Genomic DNA, 21870 nt, shown 5'->3' with positions numbered 1-21870 from the left:
TCAAATATTTTTATAGATGGTATTACAGTGTCTTAATGAACAGAGATTTAAATTTTAATATAATTGGTTTTATCAGTGTTCTCGTTTAGTGACTTTATTTAGTTTTGTATTTTTCTCACTCCTGGGACTCTGAATACATGAACTATAGACGTTCTGTCCTAAGTATTGCTTAACTTTGGTTTTCAGATACTTCGTCTCATCTTTCTGTGCTGTACTGTGTGTTTATGTCTTAAATTTTCCCTTCTAGGTGAGCACTTCTCTTGTTTAATCCTTTCAGTCAGTTTTTAGTTTAATAATGATATATAAATGAAATGATGTATCAGTGATATACTAGTGAAATGATATGTTTCATATGTAGAAGTCTACCGTGTCTTTGTGATTCCATTTTTAAATTTCTTTAAGCATTTCAAGGTCTTTAGCCTCTGAAGATTCTGATACCAGAAGTCCTTGGGGTGGGGAAGGGCCAGTTGTTTTTGCTAGCTTTCTCCATGAGGTCTTACCTCCCTATATTTGTGGTGATCTTCAGTTTTATGCTTTGGCTTGATCCTAATTTGTGGAAAATTTGTAAGTCAAAATGGAGGATGCTTTTCTCCCAGAAGGCTTGGAGTTGTTTTTGCCTGGAACCAGAGATTTAAATAACTTCAAGGTCTCAATGGTCTAGACTCAAGGCAGGGGTTCCAAGCTCTCTATAATCCTTTATTTGATTGAGCATTTCCCTTCTTTTCTTCTCCACATTCCTTCTTGTCATACTCATAGCTACATTTTTGAAGTGAGTCTTTTTTTTGTTACTGTGTAGTACTTTTTGTTGCAGAAATTTTTTGTTTCTTCAAAACTTGCTCCACATTGGTTATTGACTAGAGTTTCAGAAAGAAAAGAAAGCACTGCTGTAAAATTTTGTAGGTATTTTGGTGTATAAAAATGCAAAAAGGAAAAAAAAAATGCAAAAAGGGAAAGAGGTCTGTTTTTAAAGTAAAAAGTTTGGAGAATGTGAGATATTTTCATGGAAAGGAAGCAGCAAAAAGAGCTATCGTGTCACACATTGTAATTAACTTTAAAGCAAAATGAATTTCACATGAGTCTAATTTTATTCTTATGTGTAAAGATCCTAAGGAAACCCTCTATTTTAAATGTGTCCAAGGCTCTCATTTTAGTTTTTGAAAGATTCAATTTTCCCACATTACTGTGTGAAATGGATTGATTTTGAAGTCTTTAAAACAACCAAGTTTTCTTTCCTCATGTGTATTACCTTTGAAACTTCAAGGGCTTATTACAGCCTTATGAATTGGTGGCAGTAATTTACATTAGCCTATCTTTAAAGTAAGTTGAAATTTGGAAGGTGGTCTTCTGTTTGGATCATGTTACTCTAGTAGGTGTTAGCTGGGCTGCAGTAAGGGTCATAGAAAGGGATGGTGAGAGCCAAATGAGGACAAGCGTAATCTTGTAAAAAGTACTAAATAAAAGTATCTGAAAACTTTACTGAGAAACTTTAATAATTTTTTTTAGTATTTTCTCAGAGTTTGTAACACCTGGGAGGTGGCTCTTTTCTTATTTTAATGATTAGCTTTTTTAATGAAATTTTTTTCATAAATTTATATATTTCAGAAATTTTTTTGGGGTCACTTTGGGTCCAGCTTAGAGCTGGGCATGTGGCAGTGAAACTCAGGAGAGAGATGAAGGCTCAAAGCATTGTATGGAAAGAGCTGTGTGGGGATAACGTTGTAGGTGTTGAGGATAATGGCAGGTGGGGTGGGGAGGAGAAACATGTGGGTTGGATGTGGACATTGTTGAAGAAAGATATTAATGTCTTATGTAAATAAGGTCCTGTGATCAAGTAACATTTGGGAAATGTAGAGTTAAAGCAGAGTTAAACAGGCTCCCTTACAGCGTGACCTCTTAGAAACTTCCGAGTACCTGCTGGCACTGTGACTTTATAAGAGGAGGAGAAAAGGACACCAACATTTTTTGACCATAGCCACTTGTAGGGGTAATGTTCATTATAAATATTTTAGGGAAAACTAGTTTGCTGTGATTTTTGCAATATTTCTCTGTATTAGATGGGAGGGCTCCTTACTGGTTTGGTTTCTAATGTGGCATATTGCTTCCCTGTGTTGCTTCAATTTCCCAGTGACCTAGCACAGTCATTGTAGAACATTCTAGATGCTCATAGTCCCAAAAAGAAGGAGCTCCTTGGCCTGGATGTGCCCTGTGTTCAGTGACCCAGGCCCAGAGTTCAAGGGTGTGAATTCAGACTTAGCGCGGTCTCTTTATGTAGGTTTATAGAGGCATCGTTCACGCTGATGCCAGTTTGGGGGTACTTATTTCCTCTGTGAAGTCCAAAACCTGATCCTCAAACAGATCCTGAGTGGCTATGGTAATAAAAATTTAGGAGTTCTTTCAGATTACTGTCTGATTCTTGTTAGGTGGATGATACAGAGATTGAAAAGAAGGATCCTTGATAAACTTCTCATTTACACATATGTGCACAAATTATGGTCCAATGGTGAATTATTTCAGTAAACCAGGCAGAGACAGGGTAAATAGACACACAGAGCAGGGCATGCCTAGAATGCACTGGGTTATTGGGGTAAAGGGAAATGGGGACCAGGGAGGAAACATTTGCTCAGTGGAGGTCAGGTGAGTTGCAATACTGCTCAAACACCTGTTGGACATTCTATGCTGCTGCTGCTGCTGCTAAGTCGCTTCAGTCGTGTCTGACTCTGTGCAACCCCATAGACAGCAGCCCATCGGGCTCCCCCGTCCCTGGGATTCTCCAGGCAAGAACACTGGAGTGGGTTGCCATTTTCTTCTCCAATGCATGAAAGTGAAAAGTGAAAGTGAAGTCGCTCAGTCGTGTCCAACTCTTAGCGACCCCATGGACTGCAGCCTACCAGGCTCCTCCATCCATGGGATTTTCCAGGCAGGAGTCCTGGAGTGGGATGCCATCGCCTTCTCCATGGACATTGTATGGAATAGCTTTATTTGAGGGGATGGAGTCTGGGAAGAGGCATTTGTCTGTGAACATGCATTGGTGTATAGACTTTCTGAAGAGACTTGATGGCTTTAAGCTTTGAATGGTTTGGCAGATTTCCAGCCTGTCATTGTGGGGCTTGTTTGTAGCTGGTGTCTTTCTGGAGACTACTTTTACACTAAATCAGTTCTGTCCCCAAGCCCGAAGTGAAGCAGCTTTTATTAGAAGCTTTGCCAGTGTTTGTGTATGGTGACTGTATGCCAGGGTGGGAAGAATGTAGCAGTTTTATATATTTGCCTGTCATAAATTTTAGCTCCTTGGATCTTTGTTGATTTTTAGTGCTGAGAGAAGAGGATGGTATATTGCATTTTAACGTGATCAGAACTGAAAGCATAGAGTTTATAAGTGAAGGCCTAGAGTCAGAAAGATTCAGGCTTATCTTTGCCACCCACTGCTCTAGGAGTACTAGGTTTTCCATTTGTTCATTTGGGTATGACATTGCTTATGTTACAGGATTATTTTGAGTAGATGTAGGCTGCCGTCTCTGGGGTCGCAGAGTCAGACATGACTGAAGCGACTTAGCAGCAGCAGCAGTGTACATGTATGTGCAGTATAGTGAGATAGACTGTGGTGTCACACTTCTCCCAAGTGACAAATGAGGTGTCCTCCTTGTCTGAATCTCTGAAGGAGACCTGGTGCTCTTTAGAGTTTGAGTAGAACCTGTCCTTCTAGGCAGCTAGCGAGTTCAGTCAGTAGTGGAGAGCAGATGTTGGAGAAGGAATTTGGAATAGGATTTATTCTCAGCCCCTTATTATACCTGTTATTCTTAATATTTTAATAACCTCTTTTATTGAAATTATGTGACTTTTTATCTTAGCAAAAGAAATTAAGTTTTAACATCATGGCAGCCTTGGCCCTTGCCCCTTGCCCAGAAGAAGCTGATGCCAACATATTGTTAATATTTGCCCATTAATGGGAAGAATTTCAGTAGTGAATTTCATAGGACTTTTTTTTTTCTATCACTTTATCACATGTTTGGCTTTTGTTTTGTTTCCAGTAAGATTTACTGGAGAATAGTGGAAACATTTGTCAGTTCTCAAATATAAGAAGTTTTATTTTCTAAAAGTTTTTATGTCCTTTAGCCTATTTAGTCCTCCGAGCAGCTCTGGGTGGGTACCTCATGCTTTCACAAAGAAAGAATGGGAGCTCTGGAAATTGCAGGGATTTTTGCCCTCGGCAGTGGCAGAGCTGGAGCCATAATCTGGGTCATCTGGCATCATTCTTTTTTCTCTTCCCTCATCCCTTTAGACCCACAGGTCTAGTCATGTCAAGGGATTCAGCCTAAGTTATTTCTGAAAGGTAATATCAGTCAGAAACAAAGATGAGACTTCTTCAAATATAGGAATTTCAGAAGAATAGTTTGTTCCTTAATTTGCAAGCTCATTCAATTTAAAAATGTTTCCTATAATATGGTGCTCATTTATTACTTCAGATTCATTGCCTCAATAATGACTTTTAAATAGGAGGACTCTATTATTAGAGTGATTGGACTGAAGTCTGATTGGACTGGGGTTAAGAGATTGCATCACTATAAATAGAGTGAGATAAAATATTTTACATAATTTGAACTTTTATGAGGTCTCATAAGTTGGGACCTAGGATCTTTTCTAGAAGGATACTTAACTTTGAACAGTTTCCAAATAGCAAGCTTCCTGCTGTGGGTTTTAAGTTATAGAATGGCTGTCTTGGGGAGTTTTGGAATTAAGTGATTTCCCCTGATACTTTTCAGTTATATTACCTGAGGCACAGCTTCATTAACTGCCCCATCAAAAATTTTCCTGACCCAAAAGCTCAAGTAAGTAAGATCAGTACATTGATTATATTGTCATCTAAAGACTATAATGAAAACAGAACAATAAGGAAAATACTAGGCATGGTTATCTATGAAGCCTTGGTATAATTACTGGGTAGGCCCTTTTTGGTATACATAAATAAATTTAATGTCCCTCTTTAATAGTATCATGAGGAGGTTGAAATGGATTTAAAGACACTGCCATTTCATCGTGATTGCAAAAAAAGTGGGTCCAGTCACTGATATTTAGTATTTTATCGTGAGAAAAGTTTATGAGAAAAATAGTCTGTAAAAATTGTAAACAGTTGTGAATTAGAGTGCATTAATAAGTGATTGGTAAGTTTTAATAAGACTAGAATCTTTTCCTGTCATTTTAACTTTTATCCCAGTGACTCAACTTTTTCTGTCTCTGTTACCAGCCATGTTGTGTTATTGTTATAAAACTATATTATTCCAACAATTTTACCAAAGTTTAGATAAATATTTTTAGCTGTTAATCTTTGTTTAAAATTCTCCATCAGCATAAGCGGTTGATATTTAGTTGAAGAAGCAGTAAAAGCACAATGATCTGTGACTTAGAATAGTGCTAAGGATTTTTCCAAAATTAGACTTGGGTTTTCAGGAAATGATGTATCACATGCCAAAATTGAATGGGGCTGAAAGAGGGATGACAGAAGATACATTTTGTTAGTGGTGTCTTGCGATGATGGCTCATGTTTAATGACTTAAGTAATGTGCAAATAAGCTAAAAACCAGAAAACCCCCCAAACTAAATAGTGTTCCAAGGATGGAAAGCATGCTGCAGATCATATGCTTTGAATCAATGATGTGTTTTTTTTTACTAACAGCTGATGGGAGTAGGTCCTTAATTCTCTGTCGTTTGGCATAATTTTATACTAATATTTATATAGAACCACATTTTGCTGGTATTAATCTTGGATAATTAATCACGGATCTGTATAAATATATATATGTGTGTGTGTATGTGCCTTGGATACTTATTGCTTTATTTTTTAAATTTCTAAGCGAGTTAAAATATACAGTATAATAATTTTGGCAGATGATGGTTTGATCAGTAAATGTTATCTTTATGAGTTTATTAATGTTTGTCTTTTTTCCCCCTTCTCTCTCTTCCCTGTTTCTAGGGTGTGGATGAATGGAACATAGCTCGCCTAAACACGGTCTTGGATGTGGTTGAGGAAGAGTGTGGTATTTCTATTGAGGGTGTAAACACCCCTTATCTATATTTTGGCATGTGGAAAACCACATTTGCATGGCACACCGAGGATATGGACCTCTACAGCATTAATTATCTCCACTTTGGAGAGCCCAAGTCTTGGCAAGTTGCATGTTTAATATTCATTTGCTTTGGAATTGTGAGATCTGAGCAATAGGAACCCATTGAAGATGGTTTTTTTCCCGTTTTTCTGGCAGAGTCAGATTTATATGAGCTGTAAGAAAGTTCTTGACTGTAACAATTAATTATTGCAGAGTCTTCCACTCTGCCTAGGGTTTTGCTCAAAACCGTAAAGCTAATGGTGATTTGTATATCCAAATTTGGCCTACAGACCATTTTGTGGGTCATGGATTGATACGTATTTTAGTCTCAAAGAATTTGGCATCTTGAACTTCTCTGAGCATTTGCTGGAAGGTATGGGGAATGTAAGTTAGGAGTGAAAATTCAGTTCCTGGATGTACCTAGGGATTTTCTGGTCTAATCTCTGAATAAATGACAGATTCCATTTAGTATGTGGTGAGTAGAGGGATAGGAGGCATGAAAAAGGAGGCCTGTTACCACTTTTTTGGTGGTGGATATGGGGAGAAGAATAAGAATGTGAATGTGTATTCTTAACTTGCAATTACCTGTGTCATCTTTCTGAGCAGCAATTTTAAGATTTATTGTTCTGTAGAATGCATCATTCATGAATGCATGAATTTTGGCGACTTCTAGGATTTACCCTCGGAGAAGACAATGGCACCCCACTCCAGTACTCTTGCCTGGAAAATCCCATGGATGGAGGAGCCTGGTGGGCTACAGTCCGTGGGGTCGCTAAGAGTCAGACACGACTGAGTGACTTCACTTTCACTTTTCACTTTCATGCATCGGAGAAGGAAATGGCACCCCACTCCAGTGTTCTTGCCTGGAGAGTCCCAGGGATGGGGGAGCCTGGTGGGAGGCTGTCTGTGGGGCCGCACAGAGTCGGACACAACTGAAGCGACTTAGCAGTTAGCAGTAGCAGAATGCATCATATGGTACCCAGCACAAATTTGTGATTGTTATTCTGTCAGTCACCCTGGAGTTCTTTGTGGTCAGCCAGTTTCATGTTTGAACTTAATTTTGTTGGTTTTAGTCTTAGGAAGGGCTTTCTAGGTCGTGTAGTGGTAAAGAATCCACTTGCTAATGCAGGAGAGACGGGTTCAATCCCTGGGTTAGGAAGTTCCCCTGGCGAAGGAAACGGCAACCCGCTCCAGTATTCTTGCTTGGGAAATCGCACGGACAGAGGAGCCTGGAGGGCTATGTTTCGTGGGGTCAGAAGAGTCAGACACGCCTGAGTGACTGAGCACAGTCTTAGGAGAGCTTAAATATCAGTTCTATTTTTTTTTTTTATAATACACATATGTGGAGAATAATTCACAGACAAAAGTACACGAGGTATCAACTTGACAAGGCAGGAAATACTGAATATGCTCTTTCTGCTGGTTGTGAACACGATAGGATGCTCTTCAGGTGCTTGTGTCAGCCCAGTAGCTTTCTTGCCTCCAATTTAAAGGTAATGGCCTCTTTTCAAGTTCTCCTGCTGATCAGGTTTTGAGTGCAATGTATAATTTCTGTCCGCATCTTGCTATTACTTGCCCTTGAGGTTTCATCATTTGGTGAAGTGTGAAGTTGTAAGCTTTCTCCAGCAAATTCAAATACAGCAAAAGTTCATAATGATCAAAAATGACATTTAATCAGCAGGAAAGCTTTTGGTGGAAGGGCAAAGCTCTTAGGACCTAGAAAAGAAATCCAGGCGTTTTCTGTTTTGTGATGGAGTTTTATGATCTGAGAAAAATTTAGTGAGAAGTTTTGTAACTCATTTTTAATAGTGCTTTACTTACACATTTTGTTTGGAAAATTTTTAGCATTCTACTCTCTTAATGGAATAAATAAGATGTAAACATTTTAAATAGGTGGTCTAGGAACTAGACTTTGACAGAATGGGATGGAAAGATGATTTCTTACACAAGTGTTTGTTGAGGACCAGCTTGTGAGCACACGCTCTAGGCCTGTGAGTCTCTCGTCTTTCTTCAGCACCATGGTAGAGTCTTTTGGAGTGTCATCCTTCAGTACTTTTGGGAATCAACTTTGAGAGACTCAGAGAAATATTTTAAATAATGTGTAGGCTCCTGGGCAGTTTCTTAGCTGCATGGTTTCTGTTACTCACTTTTGTTGTGAGTAAAATAGGCAAAATGGGTAAATTCAATATCTTGGTGAAATCTATTATATAAGCAATTATATACTTCCTTTAAGAAATCTGGTTAGGGGTTTCCCTGGTGGTCCAGTGGTTAGGACTCTGTGCTTGCACTGCAGGGACCACAGATTGCATCCCTAGTTAGGGAACTAAGATCTTGCAAGCCTCATGGTATGGCAAAAAAAAAAAACAACCCTGAAAAGTTAGTCGCAAAACTTTTCCGTAGATTTGAAGAAATTCATGACAATCATGACAATGCCTGGGACATTTTAGTATTGGAGGAGTTGAAATGAAGTCTCTGCTTTCTTATTAAGAAAAGTGATTTATTTTTATAAAGTTATTAAGACAGTAGTAACTTCCCTTCTCTCTTGGGCCAAGACTTATCTCCTAAAGATTGCTTGGGCATCTTTGGTGGCTCAGATGATAAAGAATCTGCCTGCAATGCAGGAGATGCAGGTTTGCTCCCTGGGTTAGGAAGATCCCCTGGAGAAGGAAATGGTGACCCACTTCAGTATTCTTGCCTGGGAAATTCCATGGACAGAGGAGTCTGGTGGGTTATAGTGCATGGGTAGCAAAGAGTCGGACACAATGGTGATTAAACAACAACAAAGATTTCTTAGAGGAGAATATTCTGTTAGGATATGACTGATTCTAGAGTCTTGTTTTTGGAAGAGGGCCACGCTGTTCATGAGTGAGGATAAGTACACTGGATTCCAAAGTATTTCTTTCTCTCAGAGTATCTCTTTCTCTCTAAATACAGAAAATGTATTTTCTGTATTTAGTTATTCTATTCATTTTTAAGCATATAGACTCCATTATAAGCATTAAGAATAGATTTATACTATCACTATTACCTTTAACCTTGGCCATTATTTATAATGGTAAAATAATAAAACGTAGCAGTGAATTATGACTGTTAATCTACATTCCATTTTCTAAGATAGCTACTGTAAGAAAAGAGTGATATAAATAACTCTAAGGATTATTCCCCAGTATGCTTATGAATGATTACATTAGCTTGGCATAAATAATTTTGAGGTAAACTTTATTATCATAAAGTTTCCCTGGTGGCTCAGATGCTAAATAGTCTGCCTGCAATGCAGGAGACCCAGGTTCAGTCCCTGGGTTGGGAAGATCCCCTGGAGAAGGAAATGGCAACCCACTCCAGTATCCTTGCCTGGAGAATTCTATGGACAAAGGAGCCTGGTGGGTTATAGTCCACGGGGTTATAAAGAGTCGGACACAATTGAGCCGCTAGCACTTTCACTTTTCTTATTCTTAGCATTCACCTCAGTAACCATCATAATATATTTGAAGTAAGCTTTGAAAGGTGGTAGAAGCATACAAATACATGTAAGTATTGGGAGGTGGGCAGTTGTCTGGCAGACTCAGACTCAAGCAGCAGAAGACAGGGCTGTGGTCCTCACTCTGCTACTGATGTGTGTGGCTTTGGGCAAAGAGCTGTACTTTTGTGGACCAATTTCCTCACCTACAAAATGACAAGGCTAATCAGGATGCACTCCAGTGTTCTAATTCTGTAATTTGTGATAAAAAGCACATGGGTATTTTTACCCAATGTACAAAACGAGAGGATGCGGAGGTGACGTGAAGTTGGGGTGTATGGGTGTGCATGGCACGCACACGCATGTGCCCTTGCTGGTTTTCTTTTCTGGTGTCCTCTCCTTGTTGAGTTGCCTTTACTCTTCTCCAGGGGTGCCCTATTCATGCTTGACTTCTCTGCTCCCTGCAGTGTGTCTTCCTCCTGTCTGGTCTTACTGCCTGGAGTTCAATTTCAGTGACCTTCTCTTCTTCAGTTTTCTCCTTAGGCACCAAGTTCTGGTTACAGGTATTACAAAGACTGCCTAAAATTCTCTCCTTACTTCCACGACTGTGCTTGCTGCTCTTCTTTGCCCTTGTGTTCCTTAGATTTTGCCTCAAGGCTTTCTGGACCATGTGTTGCACCACCTTAGGCTTCTGTCCTTGCACCTTTCAAGTGATTATGTGACCATTTCTGCTGCCCCTTTCCTGTGCCTGCTTTGAAGTTTTGGGGCTGTGGTTTTCCCTTTGAAATTGTCAGCACTTAACACAGGATCTGGCTAGAGGTTTGATGCTCTGTTAAGTAATTCTCATTTTGAATCAATAGAGTATTAAATTGTTTTGGATCAGTCTGTTCAAGAGCAGACAGGATAATATGTAAAATGTTTTATAAAGATTCTTGACTCCAGTGTAATCATTAAGAACACCAAGCTTCCAGAGATTTCTGAGTAGCTGCTGATAGGCCTGGCCTATCAGGTAGAAGCCATGAGACATGGTTTACTGGGTACAACATGTAGCAGATTTTGCCGAGTAAGTGTTCATGAACACAGGTATGTACTGAAGAGACTTTAGAGGAGCTAACGATTTATTTAAACATTTCTAGCATGAAGGTTTAAGGAAAAAGAGAAAGCTTAAAATAGGCAGAAAATTGCTATGGCAGTCAGTGCTACCATATTTATTTTCTTGGAATTAATATTGACTTTGGAGTCAGAAGACCTGTTTTAAAAATCCCAATCCGTCACTTGCCAGCTGAATGACTTAGGGCAAATCACTATACTCCATTCATCATGAATTTCTCTAACTGCCAAACAGAGGCGTGATTTATTCTCTATCTTAATAGCATTGCTTAGAGGATCCTGGGAAATACTGTGTATAAAGGTGTCTTATAAATTGTAAAAGAACTATTCAAATATTAGTAGTTACTGTTGTCTTAATAACTTTATAAAAATAAGTAATTTTTTGGTCATAGTAATTACTTAGAGCCTGAACTCGGCATGATGTGTTTCTGTGTATGATTGAGTGGGAGTTTCAAGGATCAGTAAAATAAAAGTTTATTTCCCAAGCACCATGTATGATAGTGGTTAATTACTGCGAGATACAGAATTTAGATGGTGACTTGAATCTCTGTCTTTGAGAAACTGTGTCCAAATACAGCGAATAAGATAGTTTCAAATTTACTCTGTTGAGACTGAGAGAGGTAAAGTTTAAGGGAACTTGTCTTAAACTATGAAAAGGTCTCAAGTCAGGAGAGAAGTTTCTCCTGGAAGTTTTTTGAAAAATTAAGGATGGGCTGAAACATTTTGGACGTGGCTAAATTTTACTCAGTAAATTGTGCAATTTTGTTAAATGTAGCAATAATAAAGTGTCATATTATTCAGTGTGATATATCTAAATTCCTTGCTTTTTCTTTAGATCAATTTGTTTAGTGCTGTGTAATATTTTAAGTGCACAGATTTTTGCCCCAGAGTCTTGTGTTTTGAGTTCTGGCATTGCTTTTTACTGAGAATATCACCCAGGGAAATTATTGCATAACCCTATGCCTCCTTTTTCTTATTTTATTTCAAAACTTTATTTATTTATTTGATTGCTCTAGTTCTTAGTTATGGCACATTGGATCTTTGATCTTCGTTGCAGCATAAGAGATCTTCAGTTGTGGCATGTGGGATCTTTATAAATATTTATAAATTGAAGTGTTAATAAAATTAACTGCTTAAGTTATTCTGATCATTTAGGCATATCTATGTTATATATTTTTAGATAATAACACTTTAAAAGGTTTAAAAAATTGGAACTATACCCCCCAGATATGGTATTAATTTTGTACTCAGCTGCTATCTGTATTTGTAGAGAGTCAGAGATAACAGGAAGCAAAAATTTTTATTGGTCAAATGGATGATATTTTAGTTAGACCTCAGTCTGACTTGGAGATAAACACAGCCACACTGGCGCACACACATACATCTCTGCAGTCCAGGCAGTGAGTCCCAAAGACCCCTGCTTAACATCGAGTTCTCTGAGGAGAGTGTCAGGGAGGTCTGGTGCTTGTGATTTTGAAGGTAAATCTCAACGCGTTTTCCTGAAGTGATGAAATGCAGTGTCTTGTCACTCACTGACTGATGACTGTGGGTTCTCATACAGGAACTCTAAACTTGTATTAAGTACTTTTGATACCCCTGATAAGCATAGCAGGAGCTTGTAAATTCCTTCAGGATTCTTATTTCCTTGTAACTACTTTTTCACTTAAAGCCACCACCGTCACCACCTACAAGATCTCCAGTAAACCATTTAAATGAAAAGAGACTGTTGAATCAAATCCTGACTCTCAGGGAAAAATCAGAAGGTTAATGCAAATTTATTTACCATGTAGTTCATGGAAAACAAGGATTAGTGATGCTAGCCTTGCTAATTAACTCTACCAGATATAGTGGTTCACAAATGTTACCTAACTTACTTATCTTTATTCCTCTGTATTTCTCTTCATCCTCTTCAAACTGTTTAGTTTGGAAACCACTTTGTAGAAAATATATGTTACTTAATATTTGTGTAATAAAAATTTTTCTTTGACTCGAGCATATAGGAAAGCAGCTTCTTTTATTTTTAAATTGCACTTCTGCAAGTAGGCTCTGGCAAATAACTGTTACTTCTGTGACACCGAATGTGTTCATTGCTTGTAAGCTTACTTTTCAAGGTGTAGAGCTTGACTAGGACGATGAAGTATGTTCTCTGTCTTTGGTGACTGCAGTTCACTTCATGTGTGCCTCTTTTTGTGTGCCAGGAATTGTGCTAGTCAGTTTAAGAAATCATCTCAGGTAAGCCAGACAACAGGTGTTTCACATAGGTGTTTTTTTGCCCCATTTTTAAACTAAGGACTCTCAAACTGACTTTCAGAGCCTTAACTTCTTTATCTGGGGGACTAGTGAGTCTTGCAGCTGGGATTTTAACTTGATTTAATCAAATCTTCCCATTGATTTAAAGTGAAAAGGGAACAGTGAAGAGGAAGGAATAGGCAAGAAGAAAGAGTGCTTGTGTGTTGTTGTTGTTTTTTTTTTTTTTATAGCACCAGCTTTCTTTTAATGAGATTTTCTGCAGAACCAAAGAGAAACCAGCCTCTTACATTTTGGGACAAAATAAGAGATTTTCAGAAGGGTAAAATGTGGCTAGATTCCAATCATGTGATAATTGATAGCAGTTATTCAGTTGGGAGGACCATTGTAGGTGAGAGTGGGAGAAGCCACTGGCCCAGCTTTATTTCCTTCAGGTTTGTTCTCTAGATAGCTTTTGGAAATCTGCTTGAAATCAGAAAATCCCACATTTTAGAAAGAATGTGTTTTACCTTGAGGATTTTGTCTTCCTCAGGGAATGAGTGATAATTTTTTATTTAAATGCCTGTTCACATTCAGTTCCCTCAAATGAAGCTATGGAAAAAGCTAGTTTGTCCCTGTTGAGAGCTAAGAGTGCTTTGTCTATCAGACCTTTCCAGTGAAGTGGATGAACCTAGAGCCTGTTTTACAGTGAAGTAAGTCAGGAGGAGAAAAACAGATACCATATGTTAAAGTATATACATGGAATCTAGAAAAATGGTATAGATGAACCTGTTTGTAGGGCAGCAATAGAGATGCAGACATAGAAAACAGATTTGTAGACATGGAGTGGGAGTGGGAAGGAGAGAGTGGAACGAATAGAGAGAGTAGCATGGAAACATATACATTACCATATGTAACATAGATAGCCAGTGAGAATTTGCTGTATGATGCAGGGAGCTCAACTTGGTGCAGTGTGACAACCTGGAGGGGTGGGATGGGGTGGGAGGTGGGAGGGAGGTTCAAGAGGGAGGGGACATATATATACCTATGTCTGATTCATGTTGATGTATGGCAGGAACCAATACAGCAGTGTAAAGCAATTATCCTACAATTAAAACTAAATTGAAAAATAAAGCCTATCGAATAAGAACTGCCAGGATGAGGACCAGCCTAACTCCTGAAGGCTATAACACAGTCCTCTTTACTCTTTCTAGTACTCCTGGTCAGCTAGTTTTTATACTTCATAAATTTCTTCATGTTATTTGGATTTCTTTTTAATACATAAAAATATAATAATGTCTGCATTGAATTTCTTTGGATTGAGAAGGTTTTGTTGAAATTGTCTTGGCTCCTAGAAGTATAAACTAAGAGTTACGTTAGCTCAAAAATGGGCCCCACTTCTCCATGTGTTGCCTTCACTTTTCTCCCTGGCTTCTGTATTCCTCCCTGTGTCACCAGGAATGAAAGCTGCGCCATCGGGGAGGGCCGTGAATTTTCCTGGCATGGATTCTCTTCCAGTCTCTTGTATAATCACTGAGGCTCAGGCCAACGGTCGGAAAGTATTGTGATTGTCCTGGCTTGGTCACAGGTCTGCCTCTGTGGTGGTGAGGGAAGAGACATGAAGAATGGCAGCCCCCATCAGAATTCCATGTTTGTGTTTGGAGAAGAGGGTGGACGCTATTACCTGAATTTTGCTGCACAACAGGAGTAAAACCCAGTCTCCTACAGATAACAGACAAAGAAAAGTCCCAAATAAGTTCAGATATTTGCTTAAAAATCTTAGGAAGACTGATTCAATTAACTTCAGTTCAGTTCAGTTGCTCAGTTGTGTCCGACTCTTTGCGACCCCATGAATCCCAGCACTCCAGGCCTCCCTGTCCATCACCAACTCCTGGAGTTCACTCAGACTCACGTCCATTGAGTCAGTGATGCCATCCAGCCATTCATCCTCTGTTGTCCTCTTCTCCTCCTGCCCCAAATCTCTACCAGCATCAGAGTCTTTTCCAATGAGTCAACTTTTCTCATGAGGTGGCCAAAGTACTGGAGTTTCAGCTTTAGCATCATTGCTTCCAAAGAACACCCAGGACTGATGGGGCTCTTAATTTATTTTCTATGAGGTTTGAAAAGATGTCCTTTGGGGGTGTTTCCTTAAGATGAGATAATATATATATATATATATATATATATATATATATATATTTAGGATATTAAGATTATTAAAATGTATGCTTGTTTAACTTATTGTAAAAGCATTTCTAGCAATTGATCGCTGACTTTTACTCGAAGCAGAGGCAGTTGACACAGTCCTCTTTATACACTGAACTGAAAACTAAAGAATATATAGTTTATAAGTTTCTTTTTCTGACGACTTGAACCAACATTGCTCTCTTTTCTTGTGATTTATATATTAAATATTTTAACAGTCAGTTTGACCACTTTGTTATGTCCTGTTCTTTTAGAACTTTTTTTTTTTCTCATTGATTTGTGTGTTTTGGTCTTGTCTCCTCAAGGAGACTTTTGGCTTCTTGAGGGCAGCCCCACAGCATCTTTGTAAGTCTCATCACCACAGGCCCATGCTGCTAAGTCGCTTCAGTCATGTCCAACTCTGTGCAACCCCATAGACGGCAGCCCACCAGGCTCCCCTGTCCCTGGGATTCTCCAGGCAAGAACACTGGAGTGGGTTGCCATTTCCTTCTCCAATGCATGAAAGTGAAAAGTGAAAGTGAAGTCGCTCAGTTGTGTCTGACTCTTAGCGAGCCCATGGACTGCAGCCTACCAGGCTCCTCCATCCATGGGATTTTCCAGGCAAGAGTACTGGAGTGGGGTGCCATTGCCTTCATAGATGTGTTTAATTGCTGAAGCAGGTTTTTGGGGGATCTGCTCCCTTCTATGTCATACGTGTACAGCACCATGCTGCTTTCAGGCTTCATTGATCTTTTTATAATATTCTTTTTGGTTTCTTATGGGTAAATATTATAAAATTAACCTATAAAATAAAGCAGTCATGTATCCTGTGTGATGTCTTGAATACAATCAACCTGATATATAGGAAATTTTTAGACGTTAACAAAGAACTGTTAGAAATTTTTAGACACTTTTACTACATTTTGGTTTTCAGTGATGATAACAGATTTGATAGCTTACCAGAGAGAAATCCACAGATAGTACAAATCCAACCTTCTTTCTTTCCTCCAAGTGACTAATATGAGGCTTCATGCATGACACTTCCAGAATGTTATTTTACAATGTATATTTCTGAGTGTACATTGCATCTAGTCCTGTGATGTCTGAAATGATCTGACCAGATACAAAATAGGCCCATGTAACAATCTTCCTTGAAGTGTGGTTAAAAAAAAGTGAATGTCCTTGGAGAAGGCATTACACATCAACAAGGGCTTGAGTTAGATGGGTTGCTGTCATCGTCTTTGCTCCTCTAAGTTACCTCTCAGCCCACTTGAATGAAGAAGATTAATATAATCTAGGGAATGTCAGGTGTTGGCAGAAACATGTGACCATTTGCTGTCCCTCTTTTCCTAATTTTATTGAGACATAATTGACATACATCACTCTGTAGGTTTAAATCATTCAGTGCAATGGTTTGATTTACATATATTGTGAAATGATTGCCACAGTCAGTTCAGATCAGTTCAGTCGCTCAGTCGTGTCTGACTCTTTGTTACCCCATGGACTGCAGTACGCCAGGCCTCCCTGTCTATCACCAGCTCCTGGAGTTTACTCAAACTTATGTCCGTTGAGTCGGTTGATGCCATCCAACCATCTCATCCTTTGTTGTCCCCTTCTCCTTCCGTCTTTGATCTTTCCCAGCATCAGGGTCTTTTCCAATGAGTCAGCTCTTCACATCAGGTGGCCAAAGTATTGGAGTTTCAGCTTTAACAACAGTCCTTCCAGTAAATATTCAGGACTGATCTCCTTTTGGATGGACTGCTTGGATCTTCTTGCAGTCCAAGGGACTCTCAAGAGTCTTCTTCAACACCACAGTTCAAAAGTATCAATTCTTTGGCACTAAGCTTTCTTTATAGTCCACCTCTCACATCCATACATGACTACTGGAAAAACCATAGTTGTGACTAGATGGACCTTTGTTGACAAAGTAATGTGTCTGCTTTTTAATATGTTGTCTAAGTTGGTCATAACTTTTCTTCCCAGGAGCAAGCATCTTTTAATTTCATAGCTGCTGTCACCATCTGCTGTGATTTTGCAGCCTCCAAAAATAAAGTCTGTTACTGTTCCCCCATCCATTTCTCATGAAGTGATGGGACCGGATGCCATGATCTTTGTTTTCTGCATGTTGAGTTTTTAGCCAACTTTTTCACTCTCCTCTTTCACTTTCATCAAGAGGCTCTTTAGTTCTTCTTCACTTTCTGCCATAAGGGTGGTGTCATTGGCATATCTGAGGTTGTTGATATTTCTCTCGGCAATCTTGATTCTAGGTTGTGCTTTATCCAGCCTGGCATTTCACATGATGTACTCTGCATATAAGTTAAATAAGTGGGGTGACAATATACAGCCTTGACGTACTCCTTTCCCAGTTTGGAACCAGTCTGTTGTTCCATGTCCAGTTCTAACTGTTGCTTCCTGACCTGCATACAGATTTCTCAGGAGGCAGGTCAGGTGGTCTGGTTTTCCCATTTCTTTAAGAATTTTCCACAGTTTGTTGTGATACACATAGTCAAAGGCTTTGGCATAGTCAATAAAGCAGAAATAGATGTTTTTCTGAAACTCTGTTGCTTTTTCGATGATCCAACAGATGTTGGCAATTTGATCTCTGGTTCCTCTGCCTTTTCTAAAACCAGCTTGAACATCTGGAAGTTCATGGTTCATGTATTGCTAAAGCCTGGCTTGGAGAATTTTGAGTATTACTTTACTAGCGTGTGAGATGAGTGCAACTGTGCGGTAGTTTGAGCATTCTTTGGCAATACCTTTGTTTGGGATTGGACTAAAAACTGACCTTTTCCATTCCTGTGGCCACTGCTGAGTTTTCCAAAGTTGCTGGCATATTGAGTGCAGCACCTTCACAGCATCATCTTTCAGGATTTGAAATAGCTCAACTGGAATTCCATCACCTCCACTAGCTTTGTCCATGGTGATTGCCACAGTAGGTTCAGCTAATATTCATTTTTGCATATAGATACAATAAAAAGAAAAAAGGAAAAAAATTCTTCTTATACAGTAATAAGAACTCTTAGGATTAACTCTCTTAACTTTCCTGTGTATCATACAGCATTGTTGCTATAGTCATCATGTTGTTCATTGCATCTCATGTACTTATTTATCTTATAACTGGAAGTTTGTACCTTTTGACCATTTTCCTCCAATTCTGCCTCTCCTCACCTCCTGCCTCTGGTAACCACAAGTCTGATCTCCTTTTCTGTGAACTGATGTCTTTAAAAAAAAAGAAAAAAATCTGCATGTAAGCGAATACTTTTTTTTTTTTTAATTTAAGGCTGTGTACTTTTTTTTTGGTTTGTTTGTTTTGAATATTACTTGAGTTGTCGTTGGGTAGCTTGGTTGCTTTGGGTAATGTGCACTTTTGAAAGCCTCTCAATTTTCAAAGAGGTTTCCAACTGTAAAGTAGCTGTGTAGGTAATTTTCCCTTGAAGATTAAACTTCAATCATAGGAAATCTCCTTGAAAATGCTTCAGTACTTTGTTGGAGTTAATTGTGTTAAAACTCTGTAAGCCAGTTGTAGTGGAACTCTTTAAGCTAGTGATACTTTTTCTTACGGATGATATAATTATCCTTTGAATAAATGATCACTTCAAAAGTATACCATCCACTGAAGATTTCCAAATACGGTAAGATTGTTTTTCCTTGGGAAAGTACTGGTTTTGGTAAATTTTTGATAGGAACAAATAATTTCTTATGGACATGTTTTTATTTCCAATTTTTGAAGTTACTATTTTTTTTATTCTTCTTGAAATGGCATTTTGTTTCTGTTATATTAATGCTTGATTCTGTAAAACACTGCGTCTGTGTTTGGTGATTTTTGGTTTTGTTTGTTTGTTTGTTTCCTGTTTGTTCATTAAATATTTATGGAGTCACCCACCTGTCAGGTACTGGTCTTGGTGCTAGTAATACCATGGTGAATAAGACAGAATGGTCTTTAGGAAACTTACAGTTTATAAGCATAGCTTTTATTACCCCCACACTCCATTTTATTTTCTAGCAGTAGCATAACACCTGTTCTTAGCAAAATTTTATTGGATTCCAAGTCTTACGTGAATCAAATTCTTATTCTGAGTATTCATGCGTAAACCAGAAAAAATTTTCCTGTGATGGGTCCTCACTTTGGAAGACACTGGCCTAGCATGGAGGTTCTCAAACTCCATAAATGAAAATTTCTTCAGAAGGTCAAATTATACAAAATTTGAAAATAAAGGCAGAGATGACCTGCCTGAAATGTGTATCATGAAACTCTCCCTCAGCAACTCTTTCCTTCAGGAAGCCTCAGGAAACCCTGATGCCCTGTGGGATGCCACAGAAAACAGGAAATCAGTCATCTCGTACTAAAAAACCACTGCACTTCTGAATGTATTATTTGTTGAGTATTTTGAACAGATCAGTATTAAAACATAAAGATTTCTTTAATATTGTCTGGTCAGGAAGCAACAGTTAGAACTGGACATGGAACAACAGACTGCTTCCAAATAGGAAAAGGAGTACGTCAAGGCTGTATATTGTCACCCTGCTTATTTAACTTATATGCAGAGTACATCATGAGAAATGCTGGACTGGAAGAAACACAAGCTGGAATCAAGATTGCCAGGAGAAATATCAATAACCTCAGATATGCAGATGACACCACCCTTATGGCAGAAAGTGAAGAGGAACTCAAAAGCCTCTTGATGAAAGTGAAAGTGGAGAGTGAAAAAGTTGGCTTAAAGTTCAACATTCAGAAAACGAAGATCATGGCATCCGGTCCCATCGCTTCATGGGAAATAGATGGGGAAACAGTGTCAGACTTTATTTTTCTGGGCTCCAAAATCACTGCACATGGTGACTGCAGCCATGAAATCAAAAGACGCTTACTCCTTGGAAGGAAAGTTATGACCAATCTAGATAGCATATTCAAAAGCAGAGATGTTACTTTGCCAACAAAGGTTCGTCTAGTCAAGGCTATGGTTTTTCCTGTGGTCATGTATTGTGAGAGTTGGACTGTGAAGAAGGCTGAGCGCCGAAGAATTGATGCTTTTGAACTGTGGTGTTGGAGAAGACTCTTGAGAGTCCCTTGGACTGCAAGGAGATCTAACCAGTCTATTCTGAAGGAGATCAGCCCTGGGATTTCTTTGGAAGGAATGATGCTGAAGCTGAAACTCCAGTCCTTTGGCCACCTCATGCAAAGAGTTGACTCATTGGAAAAGACTCTGATGCTGGGAGGGATTGGGGGCATGAGGAGAAGGGGTCGACAGAGGATGAGATGGCTGGATGGCATCACTGACTGGATAGACGTGAGTCTCAGTGAACTCCGGGAGTTGGTGATGGACAGGGAGGCCTGGCGTGCTGCGATTCATGGGGTCACAAAGAGTCGGACACAACTGAGCGACTGATCTGATCTGATCTGATCTGATAGTTGATATCAACTAATACTTTATAATACCTTTTTCTTGATGCAGTTGTCTCACTTACGATGGTCTACACATGTGGCTGCTAGATATTATTTTTTCTATCTAATTGTTCTGTCAGGAAATGGGCCACAGATGGGCATAGGGTAAGGCCAAGCTCTGGCTGAATTCCTTTTCTCAGAGGCTTTTTATTTTGTCTCTGAGGGCCTCAGCTCAAACACCTCATTCTCCAGGTCATAGTTAGAGATGACCAGCTTGTATTTGCAGGTCGAATGCTTAAGTGACACCTCCTTACAAACACATGCATTGTAATTGTTTGTTGTAGCATGTGTTGCTCAGGAAACCAATTTTGAGACTCAGGTGTGTGCTGGCAGTATCTAGGATAGTGCTCTGCACGCATCCGCTGTGGGGAGGGAGGAAGGCAGGACTGGGCAGAAGGAAAAGTTGACTGCCTTCAAACCCTGGGCAGATTCCAGAGGCAGCTCTGGTCCTGACAGGGCCTCAGGGTCCCAAATGGAGGCAAGAGGGCCAGGGCTCAATACTCAGGCTCGGAGCATTCATTGCATATTGGCCACCATTCCCTCCCTCTCCAGGGAGCATGATCATGAGGAAGGGAACTAGACCCTGGGTGAGTATCACGTGGGGACAAGGAGCATCCCTTTGCTGAAAGTGCTGAGGGCCTCATCCAGCAGTGGGGGTGGCGGGTGGTTACCACCAAAGCAGCCCTTATAGTCACAGTTTCTGTTTCTCACATTCATCTATTTTTATTTAAGAACTGAAAATGAAGTAAGCAGTGTTCTGTTTTCACAGTTAACTAACGAGATTTCATAATATAAAATATTACTGCTTAAACTTTAATAAATGAGCAAATGGTGAATCTTGTTAACATCAGTAATGTGGAAATGTAACATAATCACACATATAAAAATCTATAGTTCAGCCTTCTTTTTGACACAATTAGGAATAGGCCTTAATTAAAAAGTGTATGGTAAATTACTTCAGAAATATTGAGTTTTCTGAAATATAATTTAGGCACTTTTTGATTCATGAAGCTTTTTGTAACAAGAACCAAAGATAAGTTTTGAGTAGTGATTTGATGGCTTTGTTTTTTGTAATTGCACTTTATTTAAAATGTCATTATCATTTGCCTGGTATGTATTATTACTTTAGTTTCAAAGGTAGTGATTTTTTTCAATTGCGAATTTTAAAAATGGGTAATGTAAGAAGGGTAGCTGGGAGAAGTATTCTGTGTGAATATTGGACTTTGGCCTGTTAGCAGGCAGAAAACTTTTACTTCCAAAAGTTGGCTCACTCTGCAGTAATTGCAGTGATCATTGTAAATGGTGTGGGTTTTCCTTGGGAGGGATGGGCTTGGTAGCCCCTGTCACTTCCTTCC

The 21870-nt window shown here is 39.1% G+C and overlaps 1 protein-coding gene across 3 annotated transcripts in view; it reads left to right on the top strand.

The window, feature by feature from the left end:
• The window catches only part of KDM4C (lysine demethylase 4C), a 409790-nt gene that overhangs the window by 64840 nt on the left and 323080 nt on the right, over positions 1-21870 (top strand). For all 3 annotated transcript variants that reach the window (XM_027549308.1, XM_027549310.1, XM_027549309.1), the window contains one exon: positions 5966-6159. In XM_027549308.1, coding sequence (XP_027405109.1) covers positions 5966-6159 — 194 coding nt within the window. The remainder of the gene's footprint in view (positions 1-5965; positions 6160-21870) is intronic.

This window comes from Bos indicus x Bos taurus, chromosome 8 (assembly GCF_003369695.1).
Source record: "Bos indicus x Bos taurus breed Angus x Brahman F1 hybrid chromosome 8, Bos_hybrid_MaternalHap_v2.0, whole genome shotgun sequence".
NCBI classification, from domain to species: domain Eukaryota; kingdom Metazoa; phylum Chordata; class Mammalia; order Artiodactyla; family Bovidae; genus Bos; species Bos indicus x Bos taurus.
This window is presented reverse-complemented; position numbering and strand designations above follow the sequence as displayed.